Raw genomic sequence first — 24,248 nt, forward strand, 5'->3', positions numbered from 1 at the left:
GTAATGTAGTATAGTACCGTACAGCATAGTGCAGTAGTATACTAAACCACACTACTGCACTATAGTATAGTAGTATAGTAGTTTAACTGTACAGTGCAGTGCAGTAATGTAGTATAGTACCGTACAGCATAGTGCAGTAGTGTGGTTTAGTATAGTAGTATAGTAGTTTAACTGTGCAGTATAGTGCAGTAGTGTAGTTTAACTGTACAGTAGAGTGCAGTAGTGTAGTTTAACTGTGCAGTATAGTGCAGTAGTGTAGTATAGTACCGTACAGCATAGTGCAGTAGTGTGGTTTAGTATAGTAGTATAGTAGTTTAACTGTACAGTACAGTGCAGTAGTGTAGTATAGTACCGTACAGCATAGTGCAGTAGTGTGGTTTAGTATAGTAGTATAGTAGTTTAACTGTACAGTATAGTGCAGTAATGTAGTATAGTACCGTACAGCATAGTGCAGTAGTGTGGTTTAGTATAGTAGTATAGTAGTTTAACTGTGCAGTATAGTGCAGTAGTGTAGTATAGTACCGTACAGCATAGTGCAGTAGTGTGGTTTAGTATAGTAGTATAGTAGTTTAACTGTACAGTATAGTGCAGTAGTGTAGTTTAACTGTACAGTACAGTGCAGTAGTGTAGTTTAACTGTGTAGTATAGTGCAGTAGTGTAGTTTAACTGTGCAGTATAGTGCAGTAGTGTAGTATAGTACCGTACAGCATAGTGCAGTAGTGTAGTTTAACTGTGCAGTAGAGTGCAGTAGTGTAGTATAGTACCGTACAGCATAGTGCAGTAGTGTAGTTTAGTATAGTAGTATAGTAGTTTAACTGTGCAGTATAGTGCAGTAGTGTAGTTTAACTGTGCAGTAGAGTGCAGTAGTGTAGTATAGTACCGTACAGCATAGTGCAGTAGTGTAGTTTAGTATAGTAGTATAGTAGTTTAACTGTGCAGTATAGTGCAGTAGTGTAGTTTAACTGTACAGTATAGTGCAGTAGTGTAGTTTAACTGTACAGCATAGTGCAGTAGTGTGGTTTAGTATAGTAGTATAGTAGTTTAACTGTGCAGTATAGTGCAGTAGTGTAGTTTAACTGTACAGTAGAGTGCAGTAGTGTAGTTTAACTGTGCAGTATAGTGCAGTAGTGTAGTATAGTACCGTACAGCATAGTGCAGTAGTGTGGTTTAGTATAGTAGTATAGTAGTTTAACTGTACAGTACAGTGCAGTAGTGTAGTATAGTACCGTACAGCATAGTGCAGTAGTGTGGTTTAGTATAGTAGTATAGTAGTTTAACTGTACAGTACAGTGCAGTAGTGTAGTATAGTACCGTACAGCATAGTGCAGTAGTGTGGTTTAGTATAGTAGTATAGTAGTTTAACTGTACAGTACAGTGCAGTAGTGTAGTTTAACTGTACAGTACAGTGCAGTAGTGTAGTTTAACTGTGTAGTATAGTGCAGTAGTGTAGTATAGTACCGTACAGCATAGTGCAGTAGTGTGGTTTAGTATAGTAGTATAGTAGTTTAACTGTGCAGTATAGTGCAGTAGTGTAGTATAGTACCGTACAGCATAGTGCAGTAGTGTGGTTTAGTATAGTAGTATAGTAGTTTAACTGTACAGTACAGTGCAGTAGTGTAGTATAGTACCGTACAGTACAGTGCAGTAGTGTAGTTTAACTGTGCAGTATAGTGCAGTAGTGTAGTATAGTACCGTACAGCATAGTGCAGTAGTGTGGTTTAGTATAGTAGTATAGTAGTTTAACTGTACAGTACAGTGCAGTAGTGTAGTATAGTACCGTACAGCATAGTGCAGTAGTGTGGTTTAGTATAGTAGTATAGTAGTTTAACTGTACAGTACAGTGCAGTAGTGTAGTATAGTACCGTACAGTACAGTGCAGTAGTGTAGTTTAACTGTGCAGTATAGTGCAGTAGTGTAGTATAGTACCGTACAGCATAGTGCAGTAGTGTGGTTTAGTATAGTAGTATAGTAGTTTAACTGTACAGTACAGTGCAGTAGTGTAGTATGTGGGTTAGGAGTGTTACATTGCAGATATTATTTGTGTTGATGACATTAAGTTATGGTGATGGATTGGTGTGAAAATGTTTTAGCAGAGGCAGTTGTATGCACGTGTGCGTTCACACACACACACAAAAACACACACACACACACACACACACACACACCCATCACACATTTCAGATCCCTGTCACGTCCTCCATAGCGTTAGCGTGACAGTGGGAGTGCCAATAGAGGGATAAACCGAGCCAAGTAATCAATTAATTGCAAACACCAACCCAGGGTTTGTTGTCCAATCAAATTAAAATCTCCACAAATAATATTTACCACCTAATCTCAGTAAAGGTGACAGTTGGAAAATATTGGACTTGACTAAGCAGCGAGGCAGAAATGATTTCATGAGGAGCTAAAATAAAATAGGACTTCAAGCGTCTTTGAGTCCTAGCGCTATACAGTATAAAGACGATGTATAGGTATCATTATCATAACTGTTGTTGTGTGTTCTGTCCCAGGGAGAGGTTGGTGAGCCTGGCCAGAAGGGAAGCAAAGCAGACAAGGGAGAACAGGTGAGTTCTCATCACATTTTCCTCGTGTAGGAAACGTCTAGAGAAACTTCACCAGAAATCAGAGACAAGCCTTTACTGGTGCAAAGACCGGAGGATGAGAAAGCATCCAGGGAAGTCTCCCAGAGCCTCTGACCAAAATAAAATAAATATTATTAATTTGGGGGGAGGGGGGATTCAGTCTGGGTCTCAACTTCCTGTTGAGAGTAAGAATAGTAGAATACACAAGATGCAATTCCCGAAATGTGGTTTTCCATCAGCAGTTTTTGTCATGTTATTTTAGACACTGACAGTCACTCAATTAGTCCATGTCGGCCCAAGAAATTTGATTGGTAAATTTGTCAAGCCGGCTATCTAAACTTGTAATCATGGCCGAATTCCCATCGGGCACGCAGAGCGTGTGCCCAGGAGCCCGCATTGATTTTGTTAGTCACTCTCGCTCAGATATCATATTAACATAGTGTAAAGTCAAGGTCAAAATGTGTATAATCGCAGGAAATTAGCTCTAAACCTGGGAAACAAAAATGGCTCTGCCCCAGGGCAAAAGGAGTAGAATTGCATGAAATGTGTTGCACAAATGCCAGATGTTCTCTTCGTCCCATGGCAAAGTGTATAGAATTACAGAAAACTTGCTTTTAAAAAGACAAAACACTGCTACATTTTCTCTAAACTCCATGGATTTTTTGGGGGGAATTGCAGAAAATGTAGTTTAAAACTAATCCTCTCCACTGTCAGTCCAGTGGGTGGGTTACTAAAATGTTTTGCTGCGAGGTAGGGGGCCCCCACAACTAAATCTCGCTAGGGCCAGCCCTGCAGTCGCCTCAAATGACCTTAAGGTCGTCCATTGTTGGGGACAGCTCATTTAGAATCATAAAAGTAACCACAGATAAATGTAGTGCTTAAGCATGTGAAGGCACTTTCGCTAACTGTGTCTCTGTCCCTGTTGTTAACCTCTCTGTTTCGGTGGTGGTGAGCAGGGTCCTCCTGGGCCATCTGGTCTTCAAGGTGTCATCGGAGCTCCTGGTCCTGCCGTGAGTATTAATTCACCTTTAACCTCTCACCAAACTACACAATGCAACTACACAGTACAACTACACAGTGCAACTACACCGTACAACTACACAATGCAACTACACAGTACAACTACACAGTGCAACTACACCGTACAACTACACAGTGCAACTACACAGTACAACTACACAGTGCAACTACACAGTGCAACTACACAGTGCAACTACACCGTACAACTACACAGTGCAACTACACAGTGCAACTACACAGTGCAACTACACAGTACAACTACCCCGTACAACTACACCATACAACTACACAGTACAACTACACAGTGCAACTACACCGTACAACTACACTGTGCAACTACACAGTGTAACCACACAGTACAACTACACAGTACAACTACACAGTACAACTACACAGTGCAACTACACAGTACAACCACACAGTACAACCACACAGTACAACTACACAGTACAACTACACAGTGCAACCACACAGTACAACCACACAGTAATGCACTGTGCAGTATAATTCAGCACTCTCCTCAGCACCTGTATTCAGACAGACACCACTCAATTACCCCACACTCACTCTCTTGTTATTTCAATGTAGTCACACCCATATAGTCACACCAATATAGTCACACCCATATAGTCACACCAATATAGACACACCAATATAGACACACCAATATAGTCACACCAATATAGACACACCCATATAGTCACACCAATATAGTCACACCAATATAGTCACACCAATATAGTCTCACCAATATAGACACACCAATATAGACACACCAATATAGTCACACCCATGTAGTCACACCCATGTAGTCACACCCATATAGTCACACCCAATATAGTCACACCAATATAGTCACACCCATATAGACACACCCATGTATTCACACCCATATAGTCACACCAATATAGTCACATCCATATAGTCACACCAATATAGACACACCAATATAGTCACACCAATATAGACACACCCATATAGTCACACCCATATATTCACACCAATATAGACACACCCATGTAGTCACACCCATATATTCACACCAATATAATAGCACCAATATAGTAATACCTATATAGCCACACCCATATAGTCACACCAACACCAATATAGTCACACCAACACCAATATAGTCACACCAACACCAATATAGTCACACCAATATAGTCACACCAACACCAATATAGTCACACCAACACCAATATAGTCACACCAACACCAATATAGTCACACCAACACCAATATAGTCACACAAATATAGTCACACCAACACCCATATAGTCACACCAACACCAATATATTCACACCAACACCAATATAGTCACACCAAAGCCAAAAATATTCACACCAATATAGTCACACCAACACCAATATAGTCACACCAACACCAATATATTTGCACCAACATCAATATATTCACACCAACACCAATATAGTCACACCCATATAGTCACACCAACACCAATATAGTCACACCAAAACCAATATGGTCACACCAATACCAATATGGTCACACCAATATAGTCACAGCATAATCAATATAGTCACACCAATATAGTCACACCAACACCAAATAGTCACACCAATATAGTCACGTCAACACCAATATAGTCACACCAACACCCATATAGTCACACCAACACCAATATATTCACACCAACACCAATATAGCCACACCCATATAGTCACACCAATATAGTCACACCAATATAGTCACACCAATACCAATATATTCACACCAATATAGTCACACCAATACCAATTTAGTCACACCAACACCAATATAGTCACACCCATATAGTCACACCAACACCAAAATAGTCACACCAATATAGTCACACCAACACCAATATAGTCACACCAACACCAATATAGTCACACCAACTATCTTCATCAGGACAGTAATATTATCTGTCATATTATTAGATAATGTCTAGGCCTTCATCCCAATTGGCACCCTATTCCCTATATCCTATCAGCCCTGGTCAAAAGTAGTCCACTACATGGGGAATAGGTTTCTATTAACAGACGTCGCCTAGGCCTCTGTCTGGTGGGGCAATGACCTGCCTACTGAGACACACTGGCAGAGCCAGGTGGCACTCCCAGCCTAAATATGATCAAAATCTGATTATATCACATGATAAAGCTGACTGGCTTCAGCTATGACTTCTGTTGGAGTGGTTTATCTTCTTTAGTACCCAAATGCCCAAGATCAAAACTACCGTTGTCTTGTATGAGAGTAGAACAACAAGACTAGGGCAAGACTAGGGCAAGACTACAACAAGACTAGGGCAAGACTACAACAAGACTAGGGCAAGACTACAACAAGACTACAACAAGACTAGGGCAAGACTACAACAAGACTAGGGCAAGACTACAACAAGACTACAACAAGACTAGGACAAGACTACAACAAGACTAGGGCAAGACTACAACAAGACTAGGGCAAGACTACAACAAGACTATACAAAGACTACAACAAGACTAGGGCAAGACTTCAACAAGACTATAGAAATACTATAGAAAGACTACAACAAGACTATAGAAAGACTACAACAAGACTATAGAAAGACTACAACAATACTATAGAAAGACTACAACAAGACTATAGAAAGACTACAACAAGACTATAAAAGACTATAGAAAGACTACAACAAGACTATAAAAAGACTACAACAAGACTACAACAAGACTATAAAAAGACTACAACAAGACTATAGAAAGACTACAACAAGACTATAGAAAGACTACAACAAGACTATAGAAAGACTGACTGTCTGACTGTTTCCTGACTGTTCCCTTGAAACAGCACCTCTACATGGTGTCTCAATCCTGCAGTAGCCTCTACACTAGTCTCACAAGCCAAACTCCACAGTCCTCCATTTACTGGGCTGTTGTTCTGGCCAAGCAAAACTATCGTATCTCAAATTACACCCTATTTCCCTTCCCTTTTATAGTGCATAACTACCCATAGGCTTCTGGTCAAAAGAAGTGCACTACATTGCTAATAAGGTGCCGTTTAGGGCGTACCCTACTTCAACTCAGATCTCCACAGGTCAGGTCAGATCCAAAACACAGAATTCTGCCTATTCCCGCCCCCTAAAGGCAACCCAACACAACACAAGCCCTCAGCCTCCACATACTCACTATCTCAGCTCTCTCTCTCTCTCTCCCCCCCTCTCTCTCTCTCTCTCTCTCCCCCCCTCCCCCCCTCCCCCCCTCCCCCCCTCCCCCTCTCTCTCTCTCTCTCTCTCTCTCTCTCTCCCTCTCTCTCTGTCTCTCTCTCTCTCTCCCTCTCTCTCTCTCTTTGCTCCCTCTCTCTGCGCTCCCTCTCTCTCTCTCTCTCTCTTTGCGCTCTCTCTCTCTCTACCATGTAGCCATGTGGTGCTCCCACAGATTAAGTCAGCACATTTCAGCTCTTCACTTCCTATCAGGCCTCCAGCTAGAATAAGGTACTGATTCCACCAACTCTTGACATCTAACCTCTGACCTCTGCCTTCCAGGGTACTGATGGTGAGTCAGGACCCAGGGGTCAGCAGGGTATGTTTGGCCAGAAGGGAGACGAAGGATCCAGAGGATTCCCTGGGCTACCTGGGCCCATCGGACTGCAGGTACGACTACACACGCACACGCATACACACACACACACACACACACACAAACAGACAGCGTCGGGCATCAGGCATCGCCATCGTTGGCTTCAGTTAATCTCTCCTATAATTCTCACACTATATAGTTTACAACAAAACAGAAAACGTTGATGCATTGTATTAGTGGTATGTACTACACTGTCAAAATTTGTCTTTAAAAAAGTATCTCAAGTAAATATGCTTGTTTTTGTTTAAATTGAAGAAAAAAAAGTACATTTGTTGAAACCAAATATATGATTCAATGCCAGTGGTTCTATTTAATCATTAAAAAAAACTATATTTCAAGTTGCAACCTATTTCTTTCGACATTCAATACCTAATATCCAGAGTGGCCTAAGCGGTCTAAAGTCTCTGCATCTCAGTGCTAGAGGCATCACTACAGACCCTGGTTTGAATCCAGGCTGCATCGCATGCAGTCGTGATTGGGAGTCCCATAGGGCGGCGCACAATTGGCCCAGCGTCGGGTTTGGCCTGGGCAGGCCGTCATTGTAAATAAGAATTTGTTCTTTTTTAACTGACTTGCCTTATTTCTATTTTATAACATGTAATAAAGAAGATAAATCCTGATATTCGATGTATATATATATATATATATGTATATACAGTACAACCCAATTTGTCATGTTGTTGCAAGTTGATTTTTCACATTGGAATTACTGTACCAATTCAAATGTCTTCAATTGGCTTACAAACAATTAAATACGTTCCCTCTAAATCAAGAATTTAAGTTGGTTCAATAACATGAAATAATAACTACAAACACATTCTTTATATAAGACTAATAACACAGCTATTGGCCACAGCATTGTATCCATATGATCACATGCCCTTTTATGCAGGTATGATTACAGATTTAGTCCTGGCCGTGTATGAGTTTAACTTTAAATAACGAATATACATCACAACACATTACCCGGAATGACATTCACTCTCACGGGTGGCCAAAAATAACGAACTGAAAGTCACGCCTCTAACTCTTGTGATAGGCTGGCACCGCTACATTGCCCCTCCCCCCCTACACTGCTATGCAATGAGGTGTTTAACGGGATATAGAACATTTCGTTCAATATAACAACAAAAAATCACATTGATCAAATTAATTATTTAATTTCAGACAATTTTAGAATAGAATAGATAGAAAAAACAAACCAAAACTTTATTTTTTCGATCGTACCAATCAGAAGAAGAAAAAACACTTCGGATGAACAACAGCGCTGTCCCACTTTGTACAGTGTGTAGCCTTTTCGCCTGTCGTGTTTTCACCTGAAGCTCCTAATGCAGACAGTGCAGACACACATAGCTATTGCTACTAATGAAGACAGTACTGAACATCCATCTCCATACGTTCTGCCTGTGGACTAATGTTACTGGGAGAGTCTCCGTTGGTTTCCATCGTTCTGGCTGTGGACTAATGTTACTGGGAGAGTCTCCGTTGGTTTCCATCGTTCTGGCTGTGGACTAATGTTACTGGGAGAGTCTCCATTGGTTTCCATCATTCTGCCTGTGGACTAATGTTACGGGGAGAGTCTCCATTGGTTTCCAGGCGTTCTGGCTGTGGACTAATGTTACTGGGAGAGTCTCCGTTGGTTTCCATCGTTCTGCCTGTGGACTAATGTTACTGGGAGAGTCTCCGTTGGTTTCCATCATTCTGCCTGTGGACTAATGTTACGGGGAGAGTCTCCGTTGGTTTCCATCGTTCTGCCTGTGGACTAATGTTACTGGGAGAGTCTCCGTTGGTTTCCATCGTTCTGGCTGTGGACTAATGTTACTGGGAGAGTCTCCATTGGTTTCCATCATTCTGCCTGTGGACTAATGTTACGGGGAGAGTCTCCATTGGTTTCCAGGCGTTCTGGCTGTGGACTAATGTTACTGGGAGAGTCTCCGTTGGTTTCCATCGTTCTGCCTGTGGACTAATGTTACTGGGAGAGTCTCTGTTGGTTTCTATCATTCTGCCTGTGGACTAATGTTACTGGGAGAGTCTCCGTTGGTTTCCATCGTTCTGCCTGTGGACTAATGTTACTGGGAGAGTCTCCGTTGGTTTCCATCATTCTGCCTGTGGACTAATGTTACTGGGAGAGTCTCCGTTGGTTTCCATCGTTCTGCCTGTGGACTAATGTTACTGGGAGAGTCTCCGTTGGTTTCCATCATTCTGCCTGTGGACTAATGTAACTGGGAGAGTCTCCATTGGTTTCCATCGTTCTGCCTGTGGACTAATGTTACTGGGAAAGTCTCCGTTGGTTTCCATCGTTCTGGCTGTGGACTAATGTTACTGGGAGAGTCTCCGTTGGTTTCCATCATTCTGCCTGTGGACTAATGTTACTGGGAGAGTCTCCGTTGGTTTCCATCGTTCTGCCTGTGGACTAATGTTACTGGGAGAGTCTCCGTTGGTTTCCATCGTTCTGCCTGTGGACTAATGTTACTGGGAGAGTCTCCGTTGGTTTCCATCATTCTGCCTGTGGACTAATGTTACTGGGAGAGTCTCCGTTGGTTTCCATCGTTCTGCCTGTGGACTAATGTTACTGGGAGAGTCTCCGTTGGTTTCCATCATTCTGCCTGTGGACTAATGTAACTGGGAGAGTCTCCATTGGTTTCCATCGTTCTGCCTGTGGACTAATGTTACTGGGAAAGTCTCCGTTGGTTTCCATCGTTCTGGCTGTGGACTAATGTTACTGGGAGAGTCTCCGTTGGTTTCCATCATTCTGCCTGTGGACTAATGTTACTGGGAGAGTCTCCGTTGGTTTCCATCGTTCTGCCTGTGGACTAATGTTACTGGGAGAGTCTCCGTTGGTTTCCATCGTTCTGCCTGTGGACTAATGTTACTGGGAGAGTCTCCATTGGTTTCTATCATTCTGCCTGTGGACTAATGTAACTGGGAGAGTCTCCATTGGTTTCCATCGTTCTGCCTGTGGACTAATGTTACTGGGAGAGTCTCCGTTGGTTTCCATCGTTCTGCCTGTGGACTAATGTTACTGGGAGAGTCTCCGTTGGTTTCCATCGTTCTGCCTGTAGACTAATGTTACTGGGAGAGTCTCCGTTGGTTTCCATCGTTCTGCCTGTGGACTAATGTTACTGGGAGAGTCTCCATTGGTTTCCAGCCATATCCCATTATAATCAACACAGTAATGTGTGTGCCCCAGGGCCTTCCCAGACCTACATGACACAAGGACACAAGGACCTAACAAAGGCTCTGACAGCACACACAAACACACACACACAAACACACACACACACACACACATAAACCCATACACACACACACACACATAAACCCATACACACACACACACACATAAACCCATACACACACACACACACACACACACACACACATAAACCCATACACACACATACACACATAAACCCATACACACACACACACACATAAACCCATACACACACACACACACACACACACACACACTATACACACACCGATACATCTATTTGGCATTTGAGGAAGACTGAAATGCATCAGTTCAGACCGAATGAATCCATAAATGTTGACTTTATGCATGTTGGCATTTCCCTTCCTCTTTCTGCAGCGCTGCAAAGCTCAGTCAATGGAACCACTGTCAGAAGGGGAATCAAAATGTGACATTTACTCTGCTCATATAGTGTATATCTCTGTCCCTCCTAAGCCTCAGCACATTTACTCTGCTCATATAGCGTATATCTCTGTCCCTCCTAAGCCTCAGCACATTTACTCTGCTCATATAGTGTATATCTCTGTCCCTCCTAAGCCTCAGCACATTTACTCTGCTCATATAGCGTATATCTCTGTCCCTCCTAAGCCTCAGCACATTTACTCTGCTCATATAGCGTATATCTCTGTCCCTCCTAAGCCTCAGCACATTTACTCTGCTCATATAGCGTATATCTCTGTCCCTCCTAAGCCTCAGCACATTTACTCTGCTCATATAGCATATATCTCTGTCCCTCCTAAGCCTCAGCACATTTACTCTGCTCATATAGCGTATATCTCTGTCCCTCCTAAGCCTCAGCACATTTACTCTGCTCATATAGCGTATATCTCAGCACACAGGTGGTTTTTAGATGTCCACTACCAATGCAAACACATCCCAGCCTTTTGTTATAACAGCGTTCAGCTATCAAATCACAGGCCATTAATACTCACCCAGTCTGAAATCATTAATTCAACACACACACACACACACTCACTCACTACACACACACATACACACACACTCACACTCACACACACACACAGGACAGACACGCACGCAAGCACGCACACACACACACTCACACTCATACACACACACAGGACACGCACGCAAGCACGCACACACACACACACGCACACACACACACACACACACTTAATGCTTACAGTGGCTGACTAATGTTTTATATCAAAGGACAGCTTATCGTTGAAATAGTTGAGACAACCTGCATTGAGCTGCTCTATTAAAAGTCCATGTCAGAATAACAGCATTATCACAACAACACTATCACAACAGCATTATCACAACAACATTATCACAACAACACTATCACAACAACATTATCATAACAACATTATTACAACAACACTATCACAACAACATTGTCATAACAGCATTATCACAACAACACTACCACAACAACATTATCATAACAACATTATCACAACAACACTATCACAACAGCATTGCCATAACAGCACTATCACAACAACAGTACCATAACAGCATTATCACAACAACACTAGCACAACAACATTATCGCACCAACATTATCGTAGCGGCATTATCACAACAGCATTATCATAACAACATTCTCGCAGCAGCATTATCACAACAGCATTATCATAACAGCATTATTGCAACACCGCTATCACATCAGCATTATCACAACAACACTATCACAACAACATTATCGTAACAGCATTATCGCAACAACACTATCACAACAACATTATCGCAACAACACTATCGCAACAACACTATCACAACAACACTATCACAATAACATTATCACAACAACACTATCACAATAACATTATCATAACAGCATTATCACAACAACACTATCACAATAGCATTATCGCAACAACACTATCACAACAACATTATCACAACAACACTATCACAACAACACTATCACAACAACATTGTCATAACAACATTGTCATACCAGCATTATCACAACAACACTATCACAACAACATTGTCATAACAGCATTATCACAACAACACTATCACAACAACACTATCACAACGACATTATCATAACAGCATTATCACAACACCATTATCATACCAACATTGTCATAACAGCATTATCACAACGACATTGTCATAACAGCATTATCACAACAACACTATCACAACAACATTATCACAACACCATTATCACAACAACACTATCATAACAACATTGTCATAACAGCATTATCACAACGGCATTGTCATAACAGCATTATCGCAACATCGTGTAAGACATTATCATAACATAAGTTATGGTAACACCGTTATCACATCGACATAATCAGAATAACCTTATCTTGGCATTGTTATTGTGTCATTATCGTAACAACATTATCATTACAGCCTTGTCACAGCAACAGTTTCGTACCAACATTATCATAAAAACATAAGCATCATAGCCACATTAGCCAGACATCATTATCATAACAGCATTGTCAGAATAACACTATCTCGACATTATCACATCATTATCACAACAACATTGGCATCACGTCATTATCGAAACAGCATTATCGTATCGTTATCATTCAACATTTTGTTCGTTATATTACCACGCAACGTAATCGTAACAAAAAAACATTATCACAACAACATGATCATAACATCAACATTATCGCAAAACATTGGCATAACAACATTAGCGCACTCTATTCACCAGCTTGGCCTTGTTCTTTATTTAATTCTTAAGACATTGGTAATAATAGTATTCAAGTGACAGAGGCTTCAGTCTTCACTGTGTTTATAATGACAGAGGTTTCAGTCTTCACTGTGTTTATAATGACAGAGGTTTCAGTCTTCACTGTGTTTATAAGGGCAGAGGTTTCAGTCTTCACTGTGTTTATAAGGGCAGAGGTTTCAGTCTTCACTGTGTTTATAAGGGCAGAGGTTTCAGTCTTCACTGTGTTTATAAGGGCAGAGGTTTCAGTCTTCACTGTGTTTATAAGGGCAGAGGTTTCAGTCTTCACTGTGTTTATAAGGGCAGAGGTTTCAGTCTTCACTGTGTTTATAAGGGCAGAGGTAAATAAATTAGCTCTCTCTCCAATGACCAACTAAATGACCATACATTTTCTCATATAGTGTCACAATGGCTGAAACTAACCTATTACAACTGTATTATTACCCCCACATATCAATTACAGTACACCCTCTCTCCCACTTTCTCTCTCTCTCTGTCTCTGTTTCTCTCTCTCTCTGTGTGTATCTCTCTGTCTCTGTTGCTCTCTCTCTCTCTCTCGCTCGCTCTCAGTCTCTGTTTCTCGCTCTCTTTCTATCTCTCTCTGTCTCTCTCGCTCTCTCTCTGTCTCTGTTTCTCTCTCTCTTTCTACCTCTCTCTGTCTCTCTCGCTCTCTCTCTGTCTCTGTTTCTCTCTCTCTTTCTACCTCTCTCTGTCTCTTTCTCTCTGTCTCTCTCTGTCTCTCTCTGTCGCTCTCACTATCTCTCTCTCTCTCACTCTCTTTGCCTCTCTTTACAACACAAGAAAACAACTGATTGTCTTCAGCTAGCTTTAGTTCCTGTTTCCTGTGGATGTTGACAAATCACATCGCAACTTGTTATTTTAGATGGTGTGATTGCAGCCAGGCCTCCCGTAGACCATAATTACCTAGGTGTTCCTGCTGAATAATTATGTCTTTATTCTGCAAGAGTTTTGGGTTTGTTCATGTGTTCAATATTAATTCAACACACACACACACACACACACACAGTATTTTGCTGCAGTGCGATGCGTGAGGATCTCTGAACACTCAATTGTACCAAAGCCTGCATTTCTAATGAATATTTGAGTGAATTTCTGTTATTCTACCGTATCATAAATATGCCACATATATAAATAGGTATATTGTGTAATCAGTGTTATTGTTGTTAAGGAAAGTTAGATCAAATAGTGTAATGAAATAACAAGAGCTGCCCGTATCCATTTCAAATCGGTATCATCATTACCGACCATGATACATTATTCAATGTGATCCACGTCCTTGTTGTTGAGTATTAATAAAGAGGGTCTCTCCTTTTTTTTTCCCCCCCCCAGGGACTGCCTGGTACATCAGGAGAGAAGGGAGAGAACGGGGACGTCGGCCCGATGGTAAGGCGGCCATTTTGGAATCACACCAGAGTACAAATGGCCAAGTAGACTCCAAGCTACTTGATTGGATCCAGCCTGTTGTGATGTCACGGTCTTAATGTTTATTGTTGATTTTTTTATGTTGACATGGTGTTATTGTTGATTGTTTGCGTTGGCCTGGTGTTATTGTTGATTGTTTACGTTGACCTGGTGTTATTGTTGATTTTTTATGTTGACATGGTGTTATTGTTGATTGTTTATGTTGACATGGTGTTATTGTTGATTGTTTACATTGACAGGGTCCACCTGGTCCTCCAGGTCCCAGAGGTCCCCAGGGTTCTAGTGGAGCTGACGTAAGTGTCTGAATATTCATTATTATTATAATGAATAGTTTAACATGTCATTACACTACATGCGGCTCCATACCTTGTGTTATGATGACCTGACATTTTTTTATGATTGATTGATTGGTTGGTTGGTTGGTGGTTTAATTGCTTGGTTGGTTGATGTATTGATTGATTTGTTGATTGCTTGGCTGATTGATTGGTTGGTTGATTGGATGGTTGACTGGATGATTGGTTGGTTTGGTTGATTGATTGGATGGTTGGTTGATTGATTGGATGGTTGACTGGATGATTGGTTGGTTGATTGGATGGTTGACTGGATGATTGATTGGTTGGTTGATTGGTTGGAAGGTTGATTGATTGATTGGTTGGTTGATTGGATGGTTGATTGGTTGGTTGGTTGATTGGTTGAATGGATGGTTGGTTGGTTGGTTGATTGATTGGTTGGATGATTGGTTGGTTGATTGGTTGGATGGTTGATTGGTTGGATGGTTGGTTGATTGATTGGCTGGATGATTGGTTGGTTGATTGGTTGGATGGTTGGTTGATTGATTGGTTGACTGGATGACTGATTGGTTGATTGATTGGCTGGTTAGTTGATTGATTGATTGATTGGTTGATTGATTGGCTGGTTAGTTGATTGATTGGTTGATTGATTGGCTGGTTAGTTGATTGGCTGGTTAGTTGATTGATTGGTTGATTTGTATCCCATCCACAGGGTGCCCAAGGCCCTCCTGGTGGAGTGGGTTCTATGGGAGGTAATGGAGAAAAGGGAGAGAGCGGTGAAGCTGGCAACCCCGGACCATCTGGAGAGCCCGGTGGTGGAGTAAGTATCCCGTTAGATTCAAATACAGAACATCTACATGTTTTTCATTCATGAAATTATACTTAGAACAGATAAAACAAGGGGAAAAACACATTTCTTCTTCGTGTATTTTCATTTATGTATAACAGTGTGTGATTAGGTTACAAATCGAGGTTCATATTTCTTAATTGCAGCTGTAATTGAGCATTGTTTTTTTTATTTGTGACAGTCACAGTAGAGAATCCTTCCTCTTACTGCGTTCCCTTCTGATGAGTCACAGCTTAGGGGAAAGACAGGGCATTCTCTTCACACATTATCATTATCACAGTCATGGTTTAGACAGTCTCAGCTCTGAACTATTCATCACAACAACAGTGGGAAGTTAAGGTATAACTGATCTGGGACCAGGCTATGTACAGTTTTCCTGGCTACCCAAACTCCTTACTCTGGCCATGCGACGGACGTTAGTTTCTTCTCTGCGATGAGTGTCTCCCCAACGATTGTCTAGAACGCAAACACATTCTAGCCGTTCTGATTGGTCCCTGAAACCGACGGGTTTGGACCAGAGCCAGAAGACACGTGTGTAAAGCGACGTTTTGAAAAATGCATCGTTGTCTTTTATACTCTGATTGGTTAGAGACGATCCAACCGCTGATTGCTTTGTTTTGTACGACACTCCCTCATTTTGACATCACCACAAATGACTTCGAAGATGTCAGTCTCAGACTGAAGTCTGTAGCGAACATAGATTGATTGTTTGGTTAATTCAGTTTGAGTCGTCAGGCAGATGTACAGTGAATCCTATTAGCTGTTTTCACAAGGCTACATAACACCACAGCTTGGTCCTTACTGTAGTCAACTCTTCTAGCCTGGCTGGTCCTTACTGTAGTCAACTCTTCTAGCCTGGCTGGTCCTTACTGTAGTCAACTCTTCTAGCCTGGCTGGTACTTACTGTAGTCAACTCTTCTAGCCTGGCTGGTCCTTACTGTAGTCAACTCTTCTAGCCTTGCTGGTCCTTACTGTAGTCAACTCTTCTAGTCTGGCTGGTCCTTACTGTAGTCAACTCTTCTAGCCTGGCTGGTCCTTACTGTAGTCAACTCTTCTAGCCTGGCTGGTCCTTACTGTAGTCAACTCTTCTAGCCTGGCTGGTCCTTACTGTAGTCAACTCTTCTAGCCTGTCTGTTCCCTTACTGTAGTCAACTCTTCTAGCCTGGCTGGTCCTTACTGTAGTCAACCCTTCTAGCCTGGCTGGGCCTTACTGTAGTCAACTCTTCTAGCCTGGCTGTTCCCTTACTGTAGTCAACTCTTCTAGCCTGGCTGGTCCTTACTGTAGTCAACTCTTCTAGCCTGGCTGTTCCCTTACTGTAGTCAACTCTTCTAGCCTGGCTGGTCCTTACTGTAGTCAACTCTTCTAGCCTGGCTGTTCCCTTACTGTAGTCAACTCTTCTAGCCTGGCTGGTCCTTACTGTAGTCAACTCTTCTAGCCTGGCTGGTCCCTTACTATACCAGGGTTTCCTCCATAGGAAATAGTTGGGCCGGCTGCTTGATCAATCCATATTTTCGAATTGATCGTTGCCCAGCAGAGCATTTGGTTATGATCATTGATTATCCCTTCCCCTCTCAGAAAGAGAAGAAATTAGGATCAATATCATAAATTACAGTTATGCTTCCATCCAACCCCAGCCGCATTAAATTCATATCAGAGCGTTGATCATTGATTGTTGGTTATGCATGCTGTGGTTTGTGGTTGTGTCGTCCTGTCAGGTTTAATCAGTACAGAACACCAGTCCCTGATAGGACTCTCTGGCTTGTCACCCAAATGACACCCTTGTTCCCTATTCAGTGCGTTCATTTTGACCAGGGCCGTAGGGGACGTAGACCCCTTTCTCCTCCTCTACTCAGCGTCCGTCACATCGACATGGCTGTGTGTTCCTCTATCTGTTTACAGTGTCAGAATGAAACGGATAGTGACAGGTAGTGACAGGTAGTGACAGGTAGGGACGGGTAGGGACAGGTAGTGACAGGTAGTGACAGGTAGTGACAGGTAGGGACAGGTAGTGACAGGTAGGGACAGGTAGGGACAGGTAGGGACAGGTAGTGACAGATAGTGACAAGTATGGAGGGAACAGACAGGGACAGATAGTGACAGGTAGGGAGGTAACAGACAGGGACAGGTAGTGACAGGTAGTGACAGGTAGGGACAGGTAGTGACAGATAGTGACAGGTATGGAGGGAACAGACAGGGACAGATAGTGACAGGTAGGGAGGTAACAGACAGGGACAGACAGGGACAGATAGTGACAGGTAGTGACAGGTAGTGACAGGTAGGGACAGGTAGGGACAGGTAGTGACAGGTAGTGACAGGTAGGGAGGGAACAGACAGGGACAGGTAGGGAGGGAACAAACAGGGACAGGTAGGGAGGGAACAGACAGTGACAGGTAGTGACAGGTAGTGACAGGTAGGGAGGGAACAGACAGGGACAGGTAGGGAGGGAACAGACAGGGACAGGTAGTGACAGGTAGTGACAGGTAGTGACAGGTAGTGACAGGTAGGGAGGGAACAGACAGGGACAGGTAGAGAGGGAACAGACAGGGACAGGTAGGGAGGGAACAGACAGGGACAGGTAGTGACAGGTAGTGACAGGTAGGGACAGGTAGTGACAGGTAGGGACAGGTAGTGACAGGTAGTGACAGGTAGGGACAGGTAGTGACAGGTAGTGACAGGTAGTGACAGGTAGGGACAGGTAGTGACAGGTAGGGACAGGTAGTGACAGGTAGTGACAGGTAGTGACAGGTAGTGACAGGTAGGGAGGTAACAGACAGGTAGTGACAGGTAGGGAGGTAACAGACAGGTAGTGACAGGTAGTGACAGGTAGTGACAGGTAGTGACAGGTAGGGAGGGAACAGACAGGGACAGATAGTGACAGGTAGTGACAGGTAGGGAGGTAACAGACAGGGACAGATACTGATAGATAGGGAGGGAACAGACAGGGACAGACAGGGACAGATACTGACAGGTAGGGAGGTAACAGACAGGGACAGACAGGGACAGATACTGACAGGTAGGGAGGGAACAGACAGGGACAGATACTGACAGGTAGGGAGGTAACAGACAGGGACAGACAGGGACAGATAGTGACAGGTAGGGAGGGAACAGACAGGGACAGATAGTGACAGGTAGTGACAGGTAGGGAGGTAACAGGTAGTGACAGGTAGTGACAGGTATGGAGGGAACAGACAGGGACAGATAGTGACAGGTAGGGAGGGAACAGACAGGCACAGATGGTGACAGGTAGGGAGGGAACAGACAGGGACAGATAGTGACAGATAGTGACAGGTATGGAGGAAACAGACAGGGACAGATAGTGACATGTATGGAGGGAACAGATAGGGACAGATAGTGACAGGTATGTAGGGGACAGACAGGGACAGATAGTGACAGGTATGGAGGGGACAGATAGTGACAGGTATGGAGGGAACAGACAGGGACAGATAGTGACAGGTATGGAGGGGACAGATAGTGACAGGTATGGAGGGAACAGACAGAGACAGATAGTGACAAGTATGGAGGGGACAGACAGGGACAGATAGTGACAGGTAGGGAGGGAACAGACAGGGACAGATATGGAGGGAACAGACAGGGACAGATAGTGACAGATAGTGACAGGTATGGAGGGAACAGATAGGGACAGACAGGGACAGACAGGGACAGGTATGGAGGGAACAGACAGGGACATACAGGGACAGGTATGGAGGGAACAGACAGAGACAGATCAAACTTTACCGGTGTGACACCCACTGATCCTCAGTGTGATAACACTGACAGGGACAGATAGTGACAGGTATGGAGGAGACAGATAGTGACAGGTATGGAGGGAACAGACAGGGACAGATAGTGACAGGTATGGAGGGGACAGACAGGGACAGATAGTGACAGGTATGGAGGGAACAGACAGGGACAGATAGTGACAGGTATGGAGGGAACAGACAGGGACAGATAGTGACAAGTATGGAGGGGACAGACAGGGACAGATAGTGACAGGTAGGGAGGGAACAGACAGGTACAGACAGGGACAGATATGGAGGGAACAGACAGGGACAGATAGTGACAGATAGTGACAGATATGGAGGGAACAGATAGGGACAGACAGGGACAGGTATGGAGGGAACAGACAGGGACAGACAGGGACAGGTATGGAGGGAACAGACAGGGACAGATCAAACTTTACCGGTGTGACACCCACTGATCCTCAGTGTGATAACAGTTGTGACATTTCTCTCTCTCCAGGGCCCAAGAGGAGAGACAGGGGAGAAGGGAGAGATAGTTCTGATATCAATGTGATAACCATGCTGATATCTCTCTCCAGGGACGGCCATAGGAGAGACAGGGGAGAAGGGAGAGATAGTTCTGATATCAATGTGATAACCATGCTGATATCTCTCTCCAGGGCCCCAGAGGAGAGACAGGGGAGAAGGGAGAGATAGTTCTGATATCAATGTGATAACCATGCTGATATCTCTCTCCAGGGCCCCAGAGGAGAGACAGGGGAGAAGGGAGAGTCAGGACCACCTGGAGCTGCCGGACCTGCAGGGGCCCGTGGACCTGGAGGAGACGACGGCCCCAAAGGCAACCCCGTAAGTCAGGCCCTATATTCAAAGTACCTACTTACTTACTGACTTTATTGTCCCCATGAGGAAATGTTGTTGCAGTGTCATGTACACATTTAAAGTGGTGTGTAAATACAAAACAAGATTGACAAAACAACTTTCATAACAGTTACTGTACATACCAATGCAACTTTCATAACAGTTACTGTACATACCAATACAACTTTCATAACAGTTACTGTACATACCAATACAACTTACGCACCAATAAAAAAGACTCGCCAGCTGGCCTTACGGAGTCAATTACGGAGTCAATGGGAACAGTCGCCAGCTGGCCTTACGGAGTCAATGGGAACATTACGGAGTCAATGGGAACAGTCGCCAGCTGGCCTTACGGAGTCAATGGGAACATTACGGAGTCAATGGGAACAGTCGCCAGCTGGCCTTACGGAGTCAATGGGAACATTACGGAGTCAATGGGAACAGTCGCCAGCTGGCCTTACGGAGTCAATGGGAACATTACGGAGTCAATGGGAACAGTCGCCAGCTGGCCTTACGGAGTCAATGGGAACATTACGGAGTCAATGGGAACAGTCGCCAGCTGGCCTTACGGAGTCAATGGGAACATTACGGAGTCAATGGGAACAGTAGCCAGCTGGCCTTACGGAGTCAATGGGAACATTACGGAGTCAATGGGAACATTACGGAGTCAATGGGAACATTACGGAGTCAATGGGAACAGTAGCCAGCTGGCCTTACGGAGTCAATGGGAACATTACGGAGTCAATGGGAACAGTAGCCAGCTGGCCTTACGGAGTCAATGGGAACATTACGGAGTCAATGGGAACAGTAGCCAGCTGGCCTTACGGAGTCAATGGGAACATTACGGAGTCAATGGGAACATTACGGAGTCAATGGGAACAGTCGCCTGCTGGCCTTACGGAGTCAATGGGAACAGTCGCCAGCTGGCCTTACGGAGTCAATGGGAACATTACGGAGTCAATGGGAACATTACGGAGTCAATGGGAACAGTCGCCTGCTGGCCTTACGGAGTCAATGGGAACATTACGGAGTCAATGGGAACATTACGGAGTCAATGGGAACAGTCGCCTGCTGGCCTTACGGAGTCAATGGGAACATTACGGAGTCAATGGGAACATTACGGAGTCAATGGGAACAGTCGCCTGCTGGCCTTACGGAGTCAATGGGAACATTACGGAGTCAATGGGAACATTACGGAGTCAATGGGAAAATTACGGAGTCAATGGGAACAGTCGCCTGCTGGCCTTACGGAGTCAATGGGAACATTACGGAGTCAATGGGAACATTACGGAGTCAATGGGAACAGTCGCCTGCTGGCCTTACGGAGTCAATGGGAACATTACGGAGTCAATGGGAACATTACGGAGTCAATGGGAACATTACGGAGTCAATGGGAACAGTAGCCTGCTGGCCTTACGGAGTCAATGGGAACAGTCGCCTGCTGGCCTTACGGAGTCAATGGGAACAGTCGCCTGCTGGCCTTACGGAGTCAATGGGAACATTACGGAGTCAATGGGAACATTCCGGAGTCAATGGGAACCTTCCGGAGTCAATGGGAACCTTCCGGAGTCTATGGAAACATTCCGGAGTCAATGGGAACAGTCGCCTGCTGGCCTTACGGATTCAATGGGAACATTACGGAGTCAATGGGAATATTACGGAGTCAATGGGAACATTACGGAGTCAATGGGAACAGTCGCCTGCTGGCCTTACGGAGTCAATGGGAACATTACGGAGTCAATGGGAACAGTCGCCTGCTGGCCTTACGGAGTCAATGGGAACAGTCGCCTGCTGGCCTTACGGAGTCAATGGGAACAGTCGCCTGCTGGCCTTACGGAGTCAATGGGAACATTACGGAGTCAATGGGAACATTCCGGAGTCAATGGGAACCTTCCGGAGTCAACGGGAACCTTCCGGAGTCTATGGGAACATTCCGGAGTCAATGGGAACATTCCGGAGTCAATGGGAACCTTCCGGAGTCAATGGGAACATTCCGGAGTCAATGGGAACATTCCAGAGTCAATGGGAACATTCTGGAGTCAATGGGAACATTCTGGAGTCTATGGGAACATTCTCGAGTCAATGGGAACATTCCGGAGTCAATGGGAACATTCCGGAGTCTATGGGAACATTCCGGAGTCTATGGGAACATTCCCCGAGCTATTCAGGAGGGATATCACACCTGGCACAAGTGATTGTCTCGTTAGTGACAGGTACTTTGACAGCATAAACATACACAATGTTTACAATAACATTTGTTGTTTACAATTTTAAAAAAATATTCTGTTTTGTGGATCTATAACCGATACTGTAAATCATAGAGTCACTCATGTTATGATTCTGATCCCAGTGTCTGTTTCCAGCGTGAGTATGTGAGGAGTTGAGGGGTCGGAAATCCTACTCAACGCTCATGGACCGTTCCGGCACTCCACTAAAACAACTGCTCCCAAAATATATTGTTTATAAGAATAGAAAAACACAGGGTGAAATAATAATAATAATACTAATAGAGAGAGAGAATAATAATAAATGCTGCTCCAACATTCGCTCCATTGAAAATCATTTTAAAATCACCATTTAAACCGACACTCATCTATTGTTTGTGATTTCCTGGTCCTACCATTTTCAAATAGCAGCATTAAAAACACTATAAGGGTCAGGAGCCAGACAGGGAGCCTAAAAAGGAACTCTCCCTCTCCCTCTCTCTCTCTCTCTCTCTCTCTCTCTATAGGGACCTGTTGGCTTCCCTGGAGACCCTGGTCCCCCTGGAGAGCCTGGAGTTGGTGTAAGTACTACAGTTAGATGTAATGAATTGAAGTGTAACAGTAGATTCTGATCGATGCTACTAAAACAATGAGATCTCGCTGTTATATCAACTTAGAAAGTGACTTGTCTTTTTGTTGTATCTCCTCAGGGATTGGATGGCTTGGCTGGAGACAAGGGAGATGACGGAGACGGTGGTCAGCCAGTAAGTGGTGATTTATTTCACCAGGAAAAGACCCTTGAGGCTATAGGATGATGTGTTGCTGTTGTTAGTGAAGAGAAGAAAAAATAAGTAGGGAGTAGTCTTGTACACAAATATATAAAGATATATACAACATTATGTGGACACCTCTTTAAAGGAGTGGATTCGGCTATTTCAGCCACACCCATTGATGACGGGTGTATAAAATTGAGCGCACAGCCATGCGATCTCCATAGATAAACAATGGCAGTAAAATGGCCTCACTGAAGAGTTCAAGTCATTTTGTCAAAAGTCTTAGTTCCAGTGCAGGGACAATCTTTACGCTACAGAATACAATGACATTCTAGACGATTCTGTGCTTCCAACTTTGTAGCAACAGTTTGGGGAAGGCCCTTTCCTGTTTCAGAATGACAACGCCTCTGTGCACAACGCAAGGTCCATACAGATATGGTTTGTCGAGATCGGTGTAGAAGAACTTGACTGGCCTGCACAGAGCCCTGACCTCAACCCCATCGAACACCTTTGAGATGAATTAGAACACCGACTGCGAGCACGGCCCATCTATATATGTAGCTATTTATTTACCAAGCTAAAAACACGGAACCTATTGCTAGCTAGCTAGCTAGCTGCTGGGAGGACGTTGTCAATGGACGAGTGGGCGAGTGACTGACTTTTTTCTCACTAACAGTCGTTTTTCTCTGGCTACAGCTAGAGATGCAGGTGTCATGTGGCTGGCTAGAGAGGAATGTGAATCACTTTGCTAGCTAGCTATGCTAAACTTGAACGACTGTTAACCACAGTGAGTATATCTCTCAGTCGTCAATCAAATGTATTTGGCATCGATCAAACGGGCGGGCAGGTAGTTATCCATCAGGTGTAAAATCGGCGGTTAGCTGCGGGAAAGGCGAGCATGTTACAGTACTATTCCCCATTGTTTATCAGTGCAGTTTTGACAAGTTTGAG

At 43.8% G+C, this 24,248-nt stretch overlaps 1 protein-coding gene across 1 annotated transcript in view; it reads left to right on the forward strand.

Annotated features, from left to right (window-relative positions):
• Positions 1-24,248, forward strand: part of LOC109871856 (collagen alpha-1(XI) chain-like) — a 120,482-nt gene that overhangs the window by 73,590 nt on the left and 22,644 nt on the right. Inside the window, 9 exon segments of the mRNA XM_031806762.1 lie at positions 2,511-2,564; positions 3,539-3,592; positions 7,106-7,213; positions 14,489-14,542; positions 14,821-14,874; positions 15,584-15,691; positions 20,198-20,305; positions 23,052-23,105; positions 23,235-23,288. Coding sequence (XP_031662622.1) covers positions 2,511-2,564; positions 3,539-3,592; positions 7,106-7,213; positions 14,489-14,542; positions 14,821-14,874; positions 15,584-15,691; positions 20,198-20,305; positions 23,052-23,105; positions 23,235-23,288 — 648 coding nt within the window.

The sequence above is a fragment of the Oncorhynchus kisutch genome, linkage group LG27 (assembly GCF_002021735.2).
Source record: "Oncorhynchus kisutch isolate 150728-3 linkage group LG27, Okis_V2, whole genome shotgun sequence".
NCBI classification, from domain to species: Eukaryota; Metazoa; Chordata; class Actinopteri; order Salmoniformes; family Salmonidae; genus Oncorhynchus; species Oncorhynchus kisutch.